Consider the following 23474-nt stretch of genomic DNA (forward strand, 5'->3'; position numbering starts at 1 on the left):
CAGGGGTGCGCTGCTTGCACCCCCTTTGGGAATGGTGCTGGCCTTGTGCTTCATTCCATGGGCGGAAATTTGTACGCTCACGGGATTCACGGCTGTCCGTGTGTATGCTGTACTGGACGTTCCCCTTTCATGGGCGGAGTAGTTGCACTCTCGCGAAATTCGGTGTTGGGTAGATTATTGCACAATCTTTTATTGCTAGGATATCCGGTGCATGCCCCCCCTTTTCAGGGCCTTTCCACTCTTGCCATCGGCAGAGTTGCCAGGTACCTTCCCCCCCTTTTTTTCCGGGCGGACTACTTGCGTTCCTTCGCATGCCGGTACTGGTCTTGTGCATAACTCCCTTTCGGGCTGCACTTTACACTTCCGTGGATACTGTGGGACGCTGTGGCTGTGCGCTCTGTGCGTTGTTTTGGGCCGTGTATGCCTTCTCCTCCCTTGGGTGGGTTGGCCTTCTCGCTACCTGCAGGGTTGCTAGTACGTATGCCTCCCTTCTTCCTGCGACATACTTTTTTTTTCTCTCTGGGGTGTGTTTGCTTGTCGCAAGCTTGCACTTTCTCTGAGGAGATCGTTCTGTCCACTTGTGAGCCTATGGTGTTGTTGTCCGACACGCGACAATGGATGCTCAATGTATTCACAGCTGTATATCTTGTATGTACGTAGACGGGCTCTGCTGGCTCGCTACTGCACTGAGCTGAGTGGTACCCATTCTCCGGTGGGGTCCCGTTGTTGTCGGCACCCACCATGTTCGTTGGCCTTTCCACCTGGGGAGTGTTCGGGGTTCCTTGATGCGTACCCATTCGTCATTTAGTGGCATTGTTTCCCTACGCAACCGGTCGGGGTCGAGAGTGTTGTCTACAGTGCCGCTCGACCTCTACGTTGGCTCTGGCGGGACTACGGTTCCCTCGCCTACTACCATTTCCTCTTCTCGGATGCAGTGTGGTGTGGGTCCTTCCTATTGGCGCCCTTTGCGCTCCAGTCTGTTGCTGCCAGGTTCAGACTGCTCCTCTCGGGTAGGTCGCCCAACTCTTCTTGGGTGCTTGATTGTCCAGGTCCTGGGGACCTCCACCTTGGTTTCTTCAGGGTATTCGCCTGCTGCGACGGTGTGCAGGTAGTCTCACAGAGTAGAGGGGATTCGGCTCTTCCTTTCCTCGCCGGCTCGGTTTTTTTGGCTTCTGCTCTGGGTTTGTCGTTCCAATGTGGCTGCTGCCCCGGCCAGGCCTCAGTGGCTGTTCCGTCGTTGCCCCCCCCCCCTCCTCTGGGGTGAGCATGGTTGTTCGCTTGGATGGTTCCGGTGTTACTTGCGGTCTCGTACCATCTCCCTCGTTCTCGCTGGCGGTGCTAGCGGTTTGCCGGGCCTACCGCGTTTTGTCCTCCCACTGGGTGCAGGTTGCCTTTCCGTTCTGGGTGTATGGTCCTGTGGGACTTACTTTCTCAGTGCCTTGGGAGGACTGCCCTTCGGTCAGGATTGTCCTTGGATCTCCCACACGGGGCTGTGGAACTCCTTTTTTTGGTGGCTACATCGACTTGGACTTGGCCTGTCTGGTTTGGGCATCTGTCGGATGCTGGGCAGACCCTTCGGGTTTCTTCCGTCTGTCCTTCTGCTCCCCCACTCCGGTCGGATACGGGGCTATGTTGTTCGGGGGCCGACAGGACCGTGGTTTCCGATCCTTCGGCCGTGTTACTGGTCTGCGCCTGATCCTATTGGGTTTTCTTCCGCTTACTGGGTGATTCCTGCGAGCACGCTAGTGTTCGATCCCGACTGTTTAGTACAGGTTTGGTTGTCGGGCTTAGGGTTCTTACCTGGGGTTTTGTGGGAAGCGGGGCATTCCCCCACTCTGCCTTCTCGCCCTTGGTTCTGTCTTTCGCTAGTCCGGCCGGACCCTGGGACTTCTGTTACTTGAAGTGTCAAGTGTCTGCGCTGTCCTTCCCCTTCCAGCGTTTCCTGGCCCTCTTGGGCCTTGTCATGTCCTTCTGCCACAGAGTGGCTCTGTGGATCCTCTTTATCGTTTCCTGGTTCCGCCCTGGGAACTACATACTGAGCTCTCTGCGCTCCGGTCTTTCCCTTGGAGCCGTTGCAGGAGTTCTTCCTACTCCTTCTGTCTTGTACGGTTGTGTTTCTGTTGCCATCATGTCTGACGGGTGCCTGATTGATGGCCCTTCGTGTTCTGTGCCTTCTGTCCTTTTCCAGGACAGGGCTGTTCTCCGTCCTGTTCCTTTCTTCCTTCCTTCCTTCTGAAGGTGTTATCTGCCTTCTTATCAACGAGGCTTTCGTCCTTTTCCACCCATCCCCGGGTACGGACGCTTTGCCGTTGGGAGGTTGTTGGACCTTGCGGTTGTTTACTTGGAGATCTCCGACTCCGGTCGGCGTTCGGTCTCTTGTGTTTCCAGGAGGTCAGTGCAAAGGTTGATGGCCTCCAGGGTGGCCTCCTCCGCTTTCTCAGTGTGGCTTTTTGCTGTGGTTATCGCACCAATGGCAGGGTTCTGCTTTCGGTGTCACCGTTCATTTCATCAGAGCAGTCGGTGCCTCCTGGGGCGGGGGTGTTAGGTTTCGGCCATTCATTTGTGCAGGGCGGTCACTTCTTCCTTGCACACCTTACCGAGTTCTACTGGGGGCATACTCGGGCTTCGGCGTATGCTGCCTTGGGCCGCCTGGTCTGCAGGCGGTGTTTTCTTGATGCCTTCGGGTGCTTCGCCTTGGTGCTGTGGTCCCTCCCCTCTTGGACTGCTATTGAACGTCCCAAGGTCTTCTGTGTCCCCCAAGGAAACTGGGCGAGAAAACGAGATTTTTGTATTACTTACCAGTAAAATCTCTTTCTCGCTCTTTCCTTGGGGGACACAGCACCCACCCATTCTTGTTTTTTCTTGCACGGTTTCAGAGTTTGTTTTACCCGTTGGGTAGTTGGCTTGTTGGTTCCACTTTTGGACTTTGCCTTTTCTCACTGCTTGGACACGCAACTGGCAGTCTCTCTCTCCAGGCTGAGGGTATAGCTGTGGAGGAGGGGCTTAACAGTTTTCACTTAGTGTCACGCCTCCTATGGAGATGAGCTATACCCAAGGTCTTCTGTGTCCCCCAAGGAAAGAGCGAGAAAGAGATTTTACTGGTAAGTAATACAAAAATCTCGTTTTGTGTCATTCTCAAAACTGTTGGCCACGACTGTAGTCCGTTCAGTTATCATTCAAGATTCCGCATGCAGGACTTTTTTGTCCGGTCTTATTGTTGTAATCTGCGACAGTGGCCCTAAATGGAGAAGCCACTTAGTAAAAAAATAATAATAATAATGTAGCAATATATCATCTTTTACGCTCATTTATCATTCAGATCATAAACCAAAATTCCTTCAGATCCCAGACCAGAGCGTCAAATTCATTAAACCCCTAAATTCATTCAGAAACAAAAAAAAAACTACTGATAGGTGAAGGTATTACAAATATGATTTAAAAAGCAAACAAATCCCTGATTCACAGTCTCCCATTTATGTACATTTACAAAATGGTTATATCTAATCAATGTACATGAATGATAGAAATTGGGATTGGCTAAATTAATTCAAACCCCAGTGCAAACATAAAATAAATCAGACCTCAAAATATTTACCACTCCCAAGTCCTCTTGGCTCTTTCCTTCTGCCACCTCGCTACTGATAATTTTAGAATTAGTTTGCGCCACACAGTATTAACAATACACGTAGAAAATGCACTTCATTGTACGTTGTGATATAACAATGCCATTGTATGAACAGAAATTGCCACCTGCTCAGGGGCCAACCATTGCGTGATGTCACATGATGTTCACAAAGGACTGGTATTGTCATGTGATCCCTAATATGACTTTGAATACCATAATAGCTAAGATGGGAGGTCACGGACCTCAGCAGTGATGTCTCCCCAAGCGGCACATGACCGCTGAGACCAATGAATGGCAACAACTTGTTTTCTGTAGACTAAGCATTTTTAAGACCATAAGTAAAATGTCTGTGGGGGTTTGGATAACCCCTTTAATCTATATAATATTGAAGGAATTGTCTGGTTCAGGACAGTGGCCTCCAAACTGTTTTTGTTTACAAGCCGAGCATTGATGCCAGTAGTATGGCACGTAGTATGGCACATGATCGCTGTGACCACAGATTGGCTGCAGCACTCACTGGCAGCTTGTACACAAAGAGCAGCAATGGCGCATTTGTGCTACAAGGGGGGGGGGGGTTGTTTGTAAATTTATGATATTTGCAACTCTTTTATGTGAAATATCTGTCCTTTACATAAGACTTTATTTTTTTTTATTTTTTTACTCTAATTAGGATTAATCTTGAAGTTCAACCTCATTCAATAAACATGTTGCCTGCACAGACCTGTAAACAGAAGCCAGATGAGGAATACCTAGATGACATCAGTTTGCTCAAGGTGAGTCAAGTCCTAAGCCCTATTATTAAAGGGGTTGTCTGATTGTGTACATAAAAAAGGCCCCCACATGGTGTAAAGTAATACAATATTCACCCTGGTCCAGAGCATTCCGTTTCTGGCCAGTCTCCAATGGATATGCTGAAAATGACCACTTAGGCAACCACTGGCCACAGCAGAGACCCGTTTCAGCCAGTGATTGACTGAGCAGTCATTTTTTGTGTGTCAATAGGCACCAGGAAGTAGCAACAGGCAGGGACCGTGAAGAATTGGACCAAGAACGGTGAGAGATTAGTAAGGTGTGTATGAGCTATTTTATTATTTTTTTTACCATGTGGATATTTTTTTTTAAATGTAAATGGTCAGACCACCCCTTTAAAGGGATATTCCAGTTATGTAACGCTATCCACAGGATAACTATTTGATCATAGGGGTCCTACTGCTGGGACCCCCAATGAGCATGAGAACAGGGGGTCCCGTACCCCATGGAGCACCCCAAAATGAATGGAGCTACCGGTCATGCATGAGCACAGCTACTTCATTAGTTTCCACAGGTCTCAGACATGGCAGCCACAAGCACATCCAACAGGCCATTCCGTTCATTTCTGGGGGCGTTCTCACATTCCCAGAGGTAGGACCCCCGACAATCTAATAGTAATCCTCTATTCTGTGGATAGGGGATATCTTTAAATAACCAGAATATCCTTTTGCGTATAGGTGATTTTTATCAAGAAATAATAGCAGTTGATATGTGAGCTACACATAGATTAGTCTTGGGGGGCAGTTATCAGGACTGGCATTCCATACATCAGTTTTGATCCCTGTGTGCCTGGGTGAGACGCGCCTAATTTATTAAGAGACAGATGCCTCTTAATAAATTCGGCACATTTCTGGCCCTCCATGCACCTGAAACTGAAGTCTTTGCCAGCTAGAGGCTGGCATAGACTTGAGCTATGACTTACGCCAGTTTCTGGCATGTTGTAGTAATTCCTGCAGGCCGCGGGATCTGCACTAACCCTTTCCCCCTCCCCACTAAGCCCCAACACCTTTTCTCGCCAATTTATAAAAGTGGTGAGAAACTCCAAAATAGAGGTGTAAACACTTTAGTAAATGTCCTTCAATGTGTCCAAATGTTACATTTTCTTACACAATTTGTACTTCTTTACAGACGGAACTTATTTCTAACATCAGTTCACAACTGCAAGAACTTTGTGGTGAAAGGGAACTTCTCCTTTCTGAAATCAGTCAAAATTCAAGACATGGCATAGATATAGAGGCTGTTGTGAAAGAAGTCTGTAAACCCAATGAATATGAGCGCTACATGATGTTTATTGGGGACCTTGAGAAAGTGGTGAGCCTCTTGTTCTGCCTGTCAATGAGGCTCGCTCGGGTTGAAAATGCTTTGAGCCAAATTGATAGGAATACAGATGCAGAAGAAATGGTAAGCTGCCTTCCTTCATGCGTATTTGTCAACACAATGATCAAGTACCAAAAAACCCACAAAAATATAAAAATGTATTATTTTCACATTAAAAAACATACATACAGACATGTGGAAACAAAATAAAGTGCCAACAAGCGAAAGCTCACATTTATCCTAAAACACCACAATATGATGTTTAACATAGACTAACATCTGAAGTATGTAATGAATATGGGCATATATCTATATCCTCTCAGACTGTCCATGCAATCTTATGTGATGCATATTATATAGTCACATGCAACCAAGAGTCACCTAATACAATACATCATATCCTATACCAATCCAAGTACATAGAAAAAACACAAACCGGTTCATACTGATCAGTATGTACATGTATCTAGACACATATCCTAAGACTATGGTTGCACGATCTAGTCCTCTCTTACCTAGTTACCCAGGTGTATATCTATCAGGATTCTCGATTGCTAGCTGGCGATTCGCGTTAGCTTCTTTAGGAGGAGTGGCCTCCTTCATGAGTATGTATACACAGCTTTTGTCACTGTAGTTGGCACATTAATGGTATTCCTTGCCATCCTGTTAAAACCTTAAGTTATGCATCCTATTTTGGCATTTTTACATTTAAAGAGCCATTCATTTTTATTAATGTTTTTATTTTTATATCAACATAGCTGTATGAGGACATTTTTGTTTGCAGTACAAGGTGCATTTTTTTTAATGGCACTGTTTTTGGGTAACGTATTTGTGGGGGTAGTTGTGAAAATAGCAATTTTGCCTTTTTTCAGGGGGGGGGGTTAAGTTTTTACAGTGTGCGGTATAAATGATTGTGGAGATACAAATTAAAGTTTAATCTGCTGACAGGCCCTTTAAACACATTTTTTTAAGAATTGTTGGTGATTCTTTTTTAAAATTTTCCATGTCACTATACTTAAAAAATAAAAAATCTAATGCAGTGGTCTTGATATATTATTAGGCCCAGTGGCCAGTGGGAAAATCGCAGTATTTTAGGATTGTTTGGAAAGTTAGGGGGAAAAAAAAAGTTTAAAATAAAAAAGTGATTTAGAAAAGTCACTTTCTGATGACACATTCCCTCTAATAATTTTTTTCTGGCATAAATTTTGATAACTTTGTCAAAAGTGGCATGAGTGGAAGCAAATTCCAAAAGGAAAACTGGTGTACAAGCATGCCAATAAAAAATAAAAAAAATTGTTGGGATAGATATATTAGGGGGATAAGACCCCTGCATAAGGACTAAAATACCCTTACATCCCACTACATTAATGCCACGTTGTGTTGCTTTAACGTATATGTAAAGAAGTATGTAAAGTTTCTTGTACTACAGTGATCCTTCAAGATACAATAGCCTCAGGATACAATATCTTCAGCATGCAATGGTCTCTCATGGGCCATCATAAGTTAAAACTAGACTCAACATATAATGCTTCAGACTCAGATCCAACCAATCACGATGGCCCTTTCTCTGGTCAAACACCAGTATTGGCTGTGTAGTAGCTCCTCTTTACAGCACAGTGCGGTATTACATGTCCTGTACTGTCCTCTCTCTGTGCCAGGGTGAGCTAGACCGTTGGATGTCAGGTCAGGACATCGAGAACACTATGCACTATGTATACGGGACCCTGACTTCCAGCTTCCAGCATTCGTTCCTGACTGTTATATGGAAGATCTTGCTTTTTCTTAATGATCTGCTTATTTTTTCTTAAATCTCCACTTTCTCCTATCCAGGGATGACATTTTAAAGTTTTGGAACCATTTACTAGTATTCAATAGAGTTATGTACTCAAGTTACAATGGTTTCATCATACAATAGTCATCCTGGAGCCAATTCATATTGTACCTTGAGGGATCAGTGTACTTAGTTGCAGTAATACGTTCTTACACAAGTGGGCACTGTTAAACCATAACATGAGTGATTTTCACTAGTAGAGTCCAATGTAAAATGTTAACATAAACAGACGTCTGCACTACCAGATTACCATTCATGTTCCTGCCAACTGCATGGAAAATAGAGACACAGTCCCTGAATTACATTTATTATTTGGCATCAGAACACATGTTCTTTTGTGAGAAAGCAGGAGCAATTACTTGAAAGCTACTTCATGTACATTCCTACCATTTTTCCTTACTTTTACTGTAATTTAGCTGATCTCAAGATACTCATGTCAAGATTCTGACCTGCACAGATCTTATTAATTCTAATTTTGACATAGATTTCTGGATTTTATATTTAGCTAGTACTGGTAGATTCCAAACCCTACTACCTGCTTAGACCTAGTTCAAATTTCAGTGTTTTGGTCAGCTTTTGGTCAGTCCATCAGTGATTGTGAACCAATGCCAGGTACAGGTCAAACAAACAGAAGAGGAGCGAATCTTTCCATTATACCTTATCTCTGTATAGGCTCTTCTCCTAGTTGTGGCTCACAATCATCTAGCATTGGGCACATTTCACTAAGTAGTTAATATCTGTAGACTACCCTTCACTGACAGGAACACTTTCCCTATTTCATAGTTGTCCCAGACTGGCAGGGCAGGAGCCCAAGTTATAGTAGGGGTGAAGAACAGCCTAACACTCCCTATCTTTTGAGAGCAGCTACATGGACCACAGACAGAATGGAAAGCAGGGGACCTCAATGACTTCTATGGGAGAGTTTTTCCAAAGACCTGTGCAGAAGTCAGAAGGGAGCTGATAAGCTGTGATATGACCTACTGTAACATAGTATATAGGGCTGAAAAAAGACATCCGTCCGTTCAGTTTGGCCTGTTATCCTGCAAGTTGACTCAGAGGAAGGCAAAAAAAAAACTGAGGTAGAAGCCAATTTTCCTCATTTTAGAGGGAAAATATTCCTTGCTGACTCCAGTCAGGCACTCAGTATAACTCTCCAGAAGTCTAATAACTATAACCTGTAAAATTATTACACTCCAGAAATGCATCCGGGTCCCTCTTGAACTGTTTTAGTGAGTTGACCATCACCACCTCTCCTGGCAGAGAGTTCCATAGTCTCTCAGTGTTATGCTTTTCACAGTGTAGGAATGCCTGCCCGTACAACACGCACAGATGTTGATTGTCACAATCTTAGAAATAATTATCCCTTTTAATTGTTTGCAGCAGCAGTGCAGTGTGAATGTGGAAAGGGTACGGTACAGATATATTGGCATGCGGCCGCAATAGTAACGGCAGCATAGCATGGAACATTCAAGGCTGTCTATGGGTAATGGTAGCAAAAGTAGTAGTAGGGATAGTGGTGGCAGATGCTTTGCGTTAATGGTGGTGTCAGTAGGGGATTAGCAGTGAGGAGCAGCAGCAGCTGAGGCAAGAGGCGGCTGCAGCAGCAGTCATGTGGTACATGTTGACAGAAAAGCAGCAGCATGATGGAGGCAGCAGCAGCCATACAGAAAGATGATGGTCAACAGGTCATGGCAGCAGCATGATGGAGACGGTGACAGCAGCTATACAGAACGTGATGGTAGGCAGGTCGCAGCAGTGGTATGATGCAGGCGGCAGCAGCCATATGGTACATGTTGGCAGAAAGGCAGCAGCATGATCAAGGTAACAGCAGCCTCACTGAAGATGATGGTCGGCAGGTTGCATCAGGGCATGATGGGGTTAGGTGGCATGATGGAGACGGCAGCAGCAGCTTTACAGAAAGTGATGATAGGCAGATCACAGCAGTGGTATGATGCAGGCGGCAGCAGCAGCTGTACAGAACATGATGGTTGGCAGGTCACATTAGTGGCATGATGGAGGCAGCAGCACCAGCCATCCAAAATGTGAAGATTTGCAAGTCGCATTAGTGGAATGATGGAGATGGCAGTAGCAGCTGTGCAGAACGTGATGGTTGGCACGTCGCAGCAGTGGCCTGATGGAGGTGGCAGCCTCAACTGTTCAGATTGTGATGGTTAGTAGGTTGCATTATTGGCATGATGGCGACAGGCAAGCAGACAGCAACAGTGACAAGATGGGGCACCACCAGCAATGCTCGATCTAGTCATTGGAATCAGCCAGAGTAGTGTGAAAATCCTCCTTAATCTAGGCTTGATTCATTTTTACAAAAGTGATGTTTTGGACACGAAGGAGGGCAACTTGGTCTGTTTGGATGTAACCACTACCTGCTGTGGCGCTGAAAACCCTCACCCATATGTCACTGAAGAATGGGCAAGTGCCAGTTCAGGCCACTGTTCCAGTCTGCCTGCCCAGAAATCCATGGGGTCAGGGAACAGGGTATGCACCATAGACTGGCCATACTTTAGGTAGGCCTGAACCTGGGTGTTGAGGCGGGAGCTGTTGGCTTGCTGACTGGTCTCAGCCTGGCGCGGCAAGTGGAAAAACTGCTCCATCATGTTGAGACTCAAATGGCTGCTGCTGCTGCTTGTGGCTGCGGGAGGGGGGTGACTCTGCAGGGAGTGAAGAGGTGACTCCTTTCAGACATGCTGACAGCAGATGCCTGCTTGCCATAAGCTGCGGCAAGCTGCGTACACAGTGTTTACCGGTGGTAACGTAATTTGTCCTCCCTCTCTGCCAGAGTAAAACATTCCTCCATTTTGCCTTGGAAGCACGTGTCTAAAAGCATGGCTATCCAATAATCATCAGACTGCTTGATGTCAATGATACACAGGCAGGCATCTCGGATGAGCTGCCAATGCCTGATCTCGAAGCATCACATGCTTCCTGCTGCTGAGGCAGGTGCATGACAAAATTGTTCACGGCTTTCCGCTGCTCGTACAGACACTCCAGCATGTGAAATGTTGAATTCCAGCGAGTTGGCACATTGTAAATTTAGGCTCTAGAAGCTTATTCTGTTGCTACAGGTCCAGGAGAGCTTTCCTCTCCACGTAAAAGTGGCTGAAATGCTAGGACAGTCTCCTGGACATTGGCAGCACCTTGCGCAAGTCAGTGTACGAATTTAGAAAGCACTGCAGCACTAGATTGATGACATGTGCCATGCAGGGAACATGTATTATTTCGCCCAGGTTCAGGGTGCCCATTGTCGAGGTGACAGCCAGCAGTATGTTTGCTGCTTGATTTACTTGAGCAACTGCTTGCTGGTGTGACAACTCTCTCCCAGGCCGATCAGCTGCAACACACTATGGTAACGCTTGACCTGACCTATGTCATAAGAAGGAGGGGTAGTTTGAGCGACCCTGTGCCCTGTTGCTGTTGGGGACAGGACCGTGTTTGTGGAGGAGGAGGATGCAGAAAAGTGCCTGCTGTGGGAGCCAGTCCTATGATATGGTGGGAGGGGGTGAAAAGGACCTGGCCATGTTGCTGGGGTGCTGCCTCTCCACTGCCGGAAAAACATTGACCCAGTGGGCCATGAAAGACATGTACTGTCTCTGCTCATAACTGCTGCTCCTGGTGTCCACTGTGGAGTGCAGCTTGATGCATAGCAAGAATTGCAAGATGTGTCCCACAGTCTCTGCCCCATGAGAGTACAAGGCTCTACTATGGTGGTACTACAGCGACTGCATTGCCAGCAATATGGCCAGGTGGGGCGTTCAGCATGTAGGCAAGCAAATCTTTTTAATTTTTTATGGTCAAGCGTTCAATTATAGATATCTTACGATGGACCAGGAGGAGTTTTTGTTTGAGGATGCAGGTTGGCTGCAGCAAAGAGGACCAGAAGAAGGAAGACAGACTTGTTCTGATTTAAGAATAGTGGATTCGTCCCAAAAAAAAAAAATAATACTAATTTTGGGGTTCATCTGCCTTCCTTAAAATAGTAAAGTCCAAACTGGTTCACTCATCTGTGGTTTATACGTTTTACCATTTATATAATTTAAAGGGAACCTGTCACCAGTTTTATGGTGTCCTAACTAAGGGCAACATAAATAAGTGACTGATTGTCTTAGCAAAATGCTGGCTCACTTTCTTCAATTGACCCAGTCAATCTGCCAACATCTTGTATTGAAAAGCTCCAGCTGATAATGATGAGTCCTGAATATTCATGAGCTCCTGACTCCCCCCCCCCCCCCCCCCCCACCTGCTGCTGATTGACAGTTATTTTCCATATGAATCAGCAGCAGGTGGGCAGGGGAGTGGCTATAGCTCAGAATTAAATATACGCTGGACTCAATGACATCACGCTGGACTCCAATCAGCTCATTAGCATGCAGCATATTTGTGTGTATATTATGAGGTAACCATCTGACACACCAGTAAGGGAATACATCTAAGGTACTTTTTAGTAGTTAATGATTGTATATAATTAGTTAGATTATAATCAAATATCCACATGACAGGTTCCCTTTAAGAACATTTTAGGATTAGTTTTACTTTCTGGCAATGAACCTTTCTGTCTCCAGCTTGGCTGCTTTTATTTGTCTTTAACATATTCAAATGTATTTTCCTCATAGTTTTTCAATGCTTCCCGTTTAATTTAAATGCTTTCTTTTTGTCATTTATTGCTTACTTAATTCTATTTATCCACACAGTTTTTTTTCTTGATCCTTTACTTCTTTATTTTCCCATAAGGTATCTACCTCTCACAATTAGAGTTTAGGATAGCTTTTAAAAATATCCCATCTTGTGGATGCATTTTTTTATTAAATTTTTTGAGGACATTGTCCCAGATAGTGAGGCTAATGGCCTCTTTTAGCTGGTCAAATTTAGCTTTTTTGAAGTTTGGTATTTTTTTTCCCTACTTGAAGAAACACAATTTTAAATGACAATTGAAAGGTTATTATTTTCTGGTCACTATTTCCCAGGTGTCCCCTAACCTGCACGTCTGTTGTTCTGTCACATCTATTGGTTAGTGCTAAGTCCAGTGTGGCTGTTGCTGTAGTCGGATCCTGAACCAGTTGGGAAAGGTAATTGACTTTATGCCAAGAACCTGTTTCCTCGATGAGATCTATATGTTTCTAGTTTCCAAGTAGTAGTTCCAATTAGTAGTAGATTTTCTGTGGACAACAAACTCCTATCAGTGTTTTAATATTGTTTTTGCCTCCACTTATTTCTACCCACAGTGACTCCACATGTTTACGTCCCTCGCTTATATTTTCTCGGAGTGTGGGCTTTAGACAGGACTTTATATAAAGGCAGACCTCTCCGGTTTTGCCAATCCTTTCAGACTGTAACACTGTACATTAACCGCCCAGTCATAGCTATCATCCAGCCATGTCTCAGTTATTCCCACTATGTCATAGTCCTCCTCACACATTACTACTTCCAGTTCACCAGTTTTATTAGTCAGGCTCCTGGCATTAGTATACATACAGCCAGGCATGGGATTCAGCTGGTTCCCTCAGGTTATCTAGATACGGTTGTTAAAATTACATCCGGACCGGAGAACCGTGTTACTGGTTGAATCCCTATCCAGAGCTCTGCCAGCATCAGCTTGAGATGAGTGCTTCCATTCCATAGTTTAGCTCCTTAGGCTTTTTAAAAGTTGGGTGGTATGTGTGTGTAGTGTATATATGGTGTATTTATGTGTATGAGTGTTGCATATACATGGTATGTGTGTGTGTGTATATATATATATATCGTAACAATCCATGTCCGCCGTTGAGTAGGGAACTTGTTGTTAGAAATTTGAATCCCACCCCTGCATACAACTGAGAGGTTTATATAAATTTTTTACCCTACACCTTTCCTTATGAACTGTTCTAATCCCTTCCATTCCTCCCCCATTTTCATTACCTCACCCCAGGTCTCTATCTTCCCCTCCTATAATGTAATTGCCCTATCCTCCGGTCCCTAGTTTAAACACTCCTCCAACCTTCTAGCCATCTTCTCCCCCAACACAGCTGCCCCTTCCTAATTAAGGTGCAGCCCATCCCTACGATAGAGCCTGTAGCCAACAAAGAAGTCGGGCCAGTTCTCCAGGAACCCAAACCCCTCCTTCCTACACCAGTTCTTGAGCCACTTGTTAACCTCCCTAATCTCCCGCTGCCTTTCTTGTGTGGCTCGTAGTACAGGTAGTATGTCGGAAAACAGTACCTTTTGAGGTCCTTGCCCTGAGCTTGTGACCTTAATCCCTAAAATCATTTTTTATGACCCTCCACCTACCAATAACTTTATCATTGGTTCTAATGTGGACCATGAATGCGTAGTCTTCGCCAGCCCCTCCCAGTAATCTATCAACCTGATATGTCGAACTCGAGCACCAGGATGACAACACACCGTTCGAAAAATACCGGTTTCTATGGCAGATGATCCTATCTGTATTGCTAATAATTGAGTCTTCCACTACCAGCACTTGTTTGACCTTCCCTGCTCTCCTGCTTACTGGAGCCGACATTCCCCTGACTAGCAGAGGAAGTGTCTGGCTGCAGCAGTGCCGTTCCTGACCTGACATCCCCTCATCTGCCAACCTTGTATACTATTTGGGGTGTGTCAGATCAGGACTCTTCCCTCTACCCTGCTTTCTAAATGTAATCCAGCTACCTACCTCACTTTCTTGATCATCCATACAACCACCCTCCGCTGCTTCTACCCCAAATTCCCAACACTTCTCAGTGTCGAAATCCTCCCTTTTAGGGCGGGCCATATGGCCCAGAGCGGAATACATTGTGCGCACAGCATCATAGATTACTATGATGCTGTGCGCATCGGACCGCCCTCGGGGCTATTGACCCACACAGCATCATAGATTACTATGATGCTGTGCGCATTGGACCACCCGCCAGGCTATTGCCCTGCACTCATAAGATCATATGAGTGCAGGACAATAGTCCCGCGGGCAGCTCAACGCTCCTGTGTGCACGATGTATGCCGCTTCGGGACATATGGCCCGCTCACGACCGTATGCCCTCCGAGACATATGGTCCCTGTGCATGAGCCCTTAGATACATAATGTGCGATTCCAAACAAGTAATTTTCTCACATTTTGAACAAAGATATGTTCCCTCAAACGGCTGTTCCAGGACTGCATACATTTGACAAGATGTGCACTGGACTGCACTGTCAATAATGGAACTCATACTAATACAATAATTAATGCTTCATTAACTGGTAAAAGGTGAATTGCGTCATGGATTCCGTTATCATAACGGAAACGAGACAGATCAGTTTTGCAACCCATAGATTTCTAATATGACGGAATGAATAACAGAATGCATTCCATCATAGAATTGCGTTATGGTCCGTGGTAACTGAATCCATAGCGTAATTCACCTTTTACCAGTAAACGAAGTGCAAACAAATTTCATAACCTGAAATTCACTCATCTCTAAATGCAGTGAAAAACAACTGACTTAATATAGTCTATTCCTAAAGTTCCTGAATCTAAAGTCACTTAATCTTAACCACTCCAGGACCGCCGTACGCAGGATTGCGTCCTGCCGGCGGCCCTGCTCTTCTGGGTGGACGCATATACGCGTCCTCCCGCGAGAGCCGAGATTTCCTGTGAACGCGCGCACACAGGCGCGCGCGCGCTCACAGGAACGGAAGGTAAGCGAGTGGATCTCCAGCCTGCCAGCGGCGATCGTTCGCTGGCAGGCTGGAGATGTGATTTTTTTAACCCCTAACAGGTATATTAGACGCTGTTTTGATAACAGCGTCTAATATACCTGCTACCTGGTCCTCTGGTGGTCTCTTTTGTTTGAATCGACCACCAGAGGACTCAGGCAGCTCACTAAAGTAGCACCAAACACCACTACACTACACTACACCCCCCCCCCTGTCACTTATTAACCCTTTATGAACCACTGATCACCCCATATAGACTCCCTGATCACCCCCCTGTCATTGATCACCCCCCTGTCATTGATCACCCCCCTGTAAGGCTCCATTCAGACGTCCGTATGATCTTTACAGATCCACGGATACATGGATCGGATCCGCAAAACGCATACGGACGTCTGAATGGAGCCTTACAGGGGGGTGATCAATGACAAGGGCGTGATCACCCATATAGACTTCCTGATCACTTCCCTGTCATTGATCACCCCCCTGTCATTGATCACCCCCCTGTCATTGATCACCCCCCTGTAAGGCTCCATTCAGACGTCCGCATGATTTTTACGGATCCGTGGATACACGGATCGGATCCGCAAAACACATGCGGATGTCTGAATGGAGCCTTACAGGGGGGTGATCAATGACAGAGGGGTGATCACCCATATACACACCCTGATCACCCCCTGTCATTGATCATCCCCTGTAAGGCTCCATTCAGACGTCCGCATGATTTTTACGGATCCATGGATACATGGATCGGAACCGCAAAACACATGCGGACGTCTGAATGGAGCCTTACAGGGGGGTGATCAATGACAGAGGGGTGATCACCCATATACACTCCCTGATCACCCACTGTCATTGATCACCCCCTGTAAGGCTCCATTCAGACGTCCGCATGATTTTTACGGATCCATGGATACAATGATCGGATCCGCAAAACACATGCGGACGTCTGAATGGAGCCTTACAGGGGGGTGATCAATGACAGAGGGGTGATCACCCATATACACTCCCTGATCACCCCCTGTAAGGCTCCATTCAGACGTCCGCATGATTTTTACGGATCCATGGATACATGGATCGGATCCGCAAAACACATGCAGACGTCTGAATGGAGCCTTACAGGGGGGTGATCAATGACAGAGGGGTGATCACCCATATACACTCCCTGATCACCCCCTGTCATTGATCACCCCCCTGTCATTGATCACCCCCCTGTAAGGCTCCATTCAGACGTCCGCATGTGTTTTGCGGATCCGATCCATGTATCCGTAAAAATCATACGGACGTCTGAATGGAGCCTTACAGGGGGGTGATCAATGACAGGGGGTGATCAGGGAGTGTATATGGGTGATCACCCCCCTGTCATTGATCACCCCCCTGTCATTGATCACCCCCCTGTCATTGATCACCCCCCTGTCATTGATCACCCCCCTGTCATTGATCACCCCCCTGTCATTGATCACCCCCTGTCATTGATCACCCCCCTGTCATTGATCACCCCCCCCCCCCCCCCCCCCCCCCCTGTAAGGCTCCATTCAGAAATTTTTTAGGCCCAAGTTAGCGGAAATATATATATATTTTTTTGTTTGTTTTTTCTTACAAAGTCTCATATTCCACTAACTTGTGTCAAAAAATAAAATCTCACATGAACTCACCATACCCCTCACGGAATCCAAATGCGTAAAAATTTTTAGACATTTATATTCCAGACTTCTTCTCACGCTTTAGGGCCCCTAAAAAGCCAGGGCAGTATAAATACCCCACATGTGACCCCATTTTGGAAAGAAGACACCCCAAGGTATTCGCTGAGGGGCATATTGAGTCCATGAAATATTGAAATGTTTGTCCTAAGTTAGCGGAAAGTGAGACTTTGTGAGAAAAAAAAAAAATAATTTCTGCTAACTTATGCAAAAAAAAATAATTCGATGAACTCGCCATGCCCCTCATTGAATACCTTGGGGTGTCTTCTTTCCAAAATGGGGTCACATGTGGGGTATTTATTCTGCCCTGGCATGTTAGGGGCCCTAAAGCGTGAGAAGAAGTCTGGGATCCAAATGTCAAAAAATGCCCTCCTAAAAGGAATATGTGCCACTTTGCGCATCTAGGCTGCAAAAAAGTGTCACACATCTGGTATCGCCGTACTCAGGAGAAGTTGGGGAATGTGTTTTGGGGTGTCATTTTACATATACCCATGCTGGGTGAGAGAAATATCTTGGTCAAATGCCAACTTTGTATAAAAAAATGGGAAAAGTTGTCTTTTGCCAAGATATTTATCTCACCCAGCATGGGTATATGTAAAATGACACCCCAAAACACATTTCCCAACTTCTCCTGAGTACGGCGATACCAGATGTGTGACACTTTTTTGCAGCCAAGGTGGGCAAAGGGGCACATATTCCAAAGTGCACCTTTCGGATTTCGCAGGCCATTTTTTACACATTTTGATTGCAAAGTACTTCTCACACATTTGGGCCCCTAGAATGCCAGGGCAGTATAACTACGCCACAAGTGACCTCATTTTGGAAAGAAGACACCCCAAGGTATTCCGTGAGGGGCATGGCGAGTTCCTAGAATTTTTTATTTTTTGTCGCAAGTTAGTGGAATATGAGACTTTGTAAGAAAAAAAAATAATAAATAAAAAATCATCATTTTCCGCTAACTTGTGACAAAAAATTAAAAGTTCTATGAACTCACTATGCCTATCAGCGAATACCTTAGGGTGTCTACTTTCCAAAATGGGGTCATTTGTGGGTTTTTTCTACTGTTTGGGGATTGTAGAGCCTCAGGAAACATGACAGGTGCTCAGAAAGTCAGAGCTGCTTCAAAAAGCGGAAATTCACATTTTTGTACCATAGTTTGTAAACGCTATAACTTTTACCCAAACCATTATTTTTTTGCCCAAACATTTTTTTTTTATCAAAGACATGTAGAACAATAAATTTAGTGAAAAATTTATATATGGATGTCGTTTTTTTTGCAAAATTTTACAGCTGAAAGTGAAAAATTTCATTTTTTTGCAAAAAAAAACGTTAAATTTCGATTAATAACAAAAAAAGTTAAAATGTCAGCAGCAATAAAATACCACCAAATGAAAGCTCTATTAGTGAGAAGAAAAGGAGGTAAAATTCATTTGGGTGGTAAGTTGCATGACCGAGCGATAAACTGTGAAAGTAGTGTAGTGCAGAAGTGTAAAAAGTGGCCTGGTCATGAAGGGGGTTTCAGCTAGCGGGGTTGAAGTGGTTAAATCACCCACCCAGGGCCGTCTTTACCAAGGGGCAATAGGGGCAGCTGCCCTGGGCCCAGTTGCTCCTGGGGGGCCCAAGGCAGCTGCCTCTTGAGCCCTGCTAGCTACTGCACCGGGTGTCAGTCTGTCGGCTACACAGGCACCATGATCGTACTGTGTTAATGATCTTAATTCTAGGACCTTAATGAGTTTTGCTCTAGGACCTTAATGACATCATTACCATGTGACCAGTAACCTAGCAATTACTGGTCACATGGCTATGAGGTCATCACAGGTCCTACTGAGTGTTGCAAAAGTTAGGCCTCTTTCACACTTGCGTTGTCCGGATCCGGCGTGTACTCCACTTGCCGGAATTACACGCCGGATCCGGAAAAACGCAAGTGTACTGAAAGCATTTGAAGACGGATCCGTCTTCAAAATGCTTTCAGTGTTACTATGGCACCCAGGACGCTATTAAAGTCCTGGTTGCCATAGTAGTAGTGGGGAGCGGGGGAGCAGCATACTTACCATCCGTGCGGCTCCCGGGGCGCTCCAGAATGACGTCAGAGCGCCCCATGCGCATGGATCATGTGATCCATGCGATCACGTCATCCATGCGCCTGGGGCGCCCTGACGTCACTCTGGAGCGCCCCGGGAGCCGCACGGATGGTAAGTATGCTGCTCCCCGCTCCCCACTACAGTTTACCATGGCTGCCAGGACTTTAGCGTCCCGGCAGCCATGGTAACCATTGAGAAAAAGCTAAACGTCGCATCCGGCAATGCGCCGAAACGACGTTTTAGCTTAAGGCCGGATCCGGATCAATGCCTTTCAATGGGCATTCATTCCGGATCCGGCCTTGCGGCAAGTGTTCCGGATTTTTGGCCGGAGCAAAAAGCGCAGCATGCTGCGCTATTTGCTGCGGCCAAAAAACATTCCGTTCCGGAACGGAAGACATCCTGATGCATCCTGAAGGACGGACTGTCCATTCAGAATGCATTAGGATAATCCTGATCAGTATTCTTCCGGCATAGAGCCCCGACGACGGAACTCTATGCCGGAAGACTATAACGCAGGTGTGAAAGAGCCCTTAACTGTGGAGCTTTTTTGTGTAAAGATTACATCAGAAAAAGGTGACAGGGGCTGTTATGTTAATATACTGTGGGGTGCTGTATACTGTGTGGTGGGCTGTATACTGTGTGGTGGGCTGTATACTGTGTGGGGGCCTGTATACTGTGTGGGGGCCTGTATACTGTGTGGGGGCCTGTATACTGTGTGGGGGGCCTGTATAGTGGGGGGGAGTGCTTTACTGCTGTACTGTATAGTGTGGGGGGCTGTATCGTGTATAGTTTGGGGTGCTGTATACAGTGAGGTGTTGTATACCGTGAGGTGCTGTATACTGTGGGCTGCTATACTGCTCTACTATATACTGTGGGGTACTGTATAGTGTGGGGTGCTAAACTGCATACTGTGTGGTGCTCTATACTATAGGGTGCTATACTGCATACTGTGGGGTGCTGGGGTGCACTGTAACGCTAGGGTGAGCCGAGCCCTGGTCTCCTTCCTGCAGAGCGGTGCCCACTTCCAGCCCAGAACACTGATCCTGAGCCGCTGGAGTCTTCAGAACTGGAAGTATTTACAGTCATTCACTGGACTCTACCAGATGTGTGGATTTTTTGTGTGTGTGTTGTGGTGGAGAGCGTGATTGCATGCTAAGGTGTGGGAAGGCGGGATCCAGGGGGCCCAAGTAAATTTTTGCCCAGGGTCCAATCAATATTAAAGACGGCCCTGCACCCACCTAATACAAACACACACTTCCAATCACGCATACGAATGCTCACAAACTCAAATTTCTTGTCTGCTTGTGCAGGTTCTGCGCCCAAACAACTTCAAACCAGACTGCTGTTTTTTCACTCTGAATTAAAAGGAAAAAAAATAAATGGTGGTTTGTGTGTTATCTCTAAAGAAGTGTTACCTGTCATTGTAATTTTTCCTGTGGTGGTGATAATATTAACTACTGAAAAGTTACCTGTACTGAACAGGAAATCCTAACCTAATATTAGACCTAGTGGGAAAATTTCAGGATTATATAAAAAAATAAATTTATAACATATATATAGTAACATGGAGAAATAAAAAACTGACCAAAAATTCTAAAAAATGTTTAACATACAAATGTTATTTAAATAATAGGTCATTTTCTGATGACACATTCCTTTTAAGCATTCTCTGCTTCAGACAATCCCTGCTTGTCAGAATGGTCCCTTGAGTGTAAACTAATCACAGTGTTCCCCTTTCGGGCCCCGGTGATCAGCTGATATCCAAGTTAAATCTTGGCTGCAATTGTTTAATTTCCTGCAGCACCCACACAGGGGAAATGAAGCATTACACAGTGCATATCAATTTGTTGTCTGTGTAATGCAGGACAGGAAAGATCAGTGAAGGTCTTTTTACATGGACCAATAACCAGGCCAACTATCAGGGATAAGCATTTGTATAAATGCTTGTACCTGATAATTCAAAGGATGAAGAGGATGATCCCGTGGCGCAAAGAACCAGCCTTAGTTGTCAAATAGGAGACAGATTTATTCTTTGTAGCAGATGGTACAACGCGTTTCGGGGTGTTAGAACCCCTTCTTCAGGTACAGACTGTCACAAGCAGGGGTGAAGAAGGGGTGCTAACACCCCGAAAAGCATTGTTCCATCTGCTACAAAGAATCTGTCTCCTGTTTTGACAACTAAGGCTGGTTCTTTGCGCCGCGGGATCAGCCTCTTCATCCTTTGAATCCATTTACCTTCCTGGGGACCCCAGGCATCCCTGTGTATCCCTGGCTGCCCGACCATTGGGTGTTTATCACCTCCCCACCCCCCCCCCCACCCCACCCACCCAACAAGCGTACACTAGTGTTGTGCCTATCTTTTGCACAGCCTAGCAAGGGGAGCCTCCAATTTTGGAGGTTTTTAATACATTTATGTCTGACGTTATTACCCTATTTTGTTCCGTTTATCGTTTTTCCTAGAAAAACTCTGCCTGCCACACTACTGTACCTGATAATTGTCTGTGTAAAGGTGTCAGCAATCGCCCAATGAATGAGCTAATGCTCGTCCAGCAGTTGATCATATCTTACAGCTGGCACCAGAAATCATAATTTCTGGATAGCAGATTGTCCTTTGTAAACAGCGATCTGCTGCCCAAAAACAATGATTCTCTATGGGAGCCAGCGATTGATGTAGTGATTGCTAATACAGAGGACATGATTAATACATGTACATGCAGCTTTCTTCTCCTCTGGCAATCAGGCAAATATCGTAACAAATGAATGGTTTGTTTTGTATAATTCATCCATCGACATTCAGACGCTCTCCTCTTTGGCCAAGAGATGATGATCTTGAAGAGAGGTCCTGACTCTATTGACTTCAAGGGAGTGAAAGAAAATGGGTTTTCAAAATGAACAACCCCATTTAAGATATTGTCTTAGGGAACAGAACTGTTTGATTTTTTATTTTTTTTCCACTCTGGAGGTTCACTTAACCATTTATACCTGTTGTACTTTTCAGCAATCACTGAAGGAACGTCACAACCTCCTGTCCAGGCAGAAAGAGGATGCCAAAGATTTAAAGGAGAACCTGGACCGCAGAGAACAGGTGGTTACAGGAATCCTAGCCAAATACCTAAGTGAGACTCAGCTGGAGGAATACAAACATTTTGTGCGTCTGAAGACCTCGTTCTTGATTGAGCAAAAAGACCTGGATGAACAGATTAAATTTCACGAGGAACAGTTGGAAAGTCTTCATAACAGCATTCCCTCTTAATTAGCCCATAGAAGGCAAAGCCACATTCTTGCTGGCATTTCATGTCATGACGGCAGAGTCCTTTGGGCTTTGTGATATTAAAGTATATTGGTGTTGATTAAGCTGCTGCTAAGACCTAACAGAATTAATTCTCCTAACCCCTGGACATAGGTGGGACTTGCTGAAAGTATTTGTGTCAGTGTTAATCAAGCAAGAAAATGGTTGACAGAGAAGAAGGTTGAAATTTCATTAATACAACTGTGTGCCTTTTTGCATAAGTTATCAATGTTTTGTCTTTTTTTTTCAATGATGTTCTAAGGAATAGTGTCCATGTTTTTTGGTTTCTTGATTGACTTGGTCATTTCAATAAAACTATATACATAATCCTGACTGTGTTATCTGAATTCTACTCTATGGGGTCTGCTCAAGCAGTTTACATTTGTAGATTTCTGTTCACTAACAAACAACTATATATATGTTAGCTTTTGGAACAGGTGTATATATTAGGGTTAAAAGGGGTTAATCAGGTTTTTTTTTATTGATGACCTAACCGCAAGATAGGTGATCAATATCTGATCAGTGGGGGTCAGACCCCCGACACCCCCACCAATCAGCTGTTTGAGAAGGAGGCAGGCATCCATGAGAGTGCTACTTCCTCTCCATTACACTGCCTGTCATGTCAGAAGTGCAGTGTAATTACAAGTAGCCAATCCATTCACATAAATGGATTGAGTACTTTTAATTTTACTACACCACTGTACACAGTAGACGACGTGTAGTGTAATGAAGAGGAGGCAGCACTCACATGGAGAGCTACCTATCCAAAGGATAGGTTATCAATATAAAACCCCTGCTCGACCCTTGATCTGCAGAAAATACTCCGATTTTAAAGTCTATGTCCTTTTACACTGGCCGATAGAAAGTGCATGAAGGCTGAACAATCATTACTACGGTCATTCATGCCCCATACTTTAATATGTCGGCACACATCCCCGTTAAAAAAGCATAAACTGCTCATTTGTGAGCTGACCAATGGCACATTTATATGGACAATTATTGGGAACATCAAACGAGCGTTCATTTCGATCAGCAATAATCCAGTTCCCAAATACGTTAGTTACTTATTTATAAATGTCTTACTATATAGCCCCAAAATAATGTGCAGTACAAAGAGACAGGCACCATTCACATCAATCCTTGTTTC

General features: G+C 45.1%; 1 protein-coding gene across 1 annotated transcript in view; it reads left to right on the plus strand.

Moving 5' to 3' along the window:
- Positions 1-22654, plus strand: part of SHROOM1 (shroom family member 1) — a 122727-nt gene extending 100073 nt beyond the window's left edge. Inside the window, exons 6-8 of the mRNA XM_044280818.1 lie at positions 4296-4398; positions 5564-5836; positions 22037-22654. Of these exons, the coding sequence (XP_044136753.1) occupies positions 4296-4398; positions 5564-5836; positions 22037-22291 (631 nt within the window). The 3' untranslated portion in view covers positions 22292-22654. The remainder of the gene's footprint in view (positions 1-4295; positions 4399-5563; positions 5837-22036) is intronic.
- Positions 22655-23474: the final 820 nt, after the last annotated feature.

Source organism: Bufo gargarizans, chromosome 2, assembly GCF_014858855.1.
Source record: "Bufo gargarizans isolate SCDJY-AF-19 chromosome 2, ASM1485885v1, whole genome shotgun sequence".
Lineage (NCBI taxonomy): Eukaryota > Metazoa > Chordata > Amphibia > Anura > Bufonidae > Bufo > Bufo gargarizans.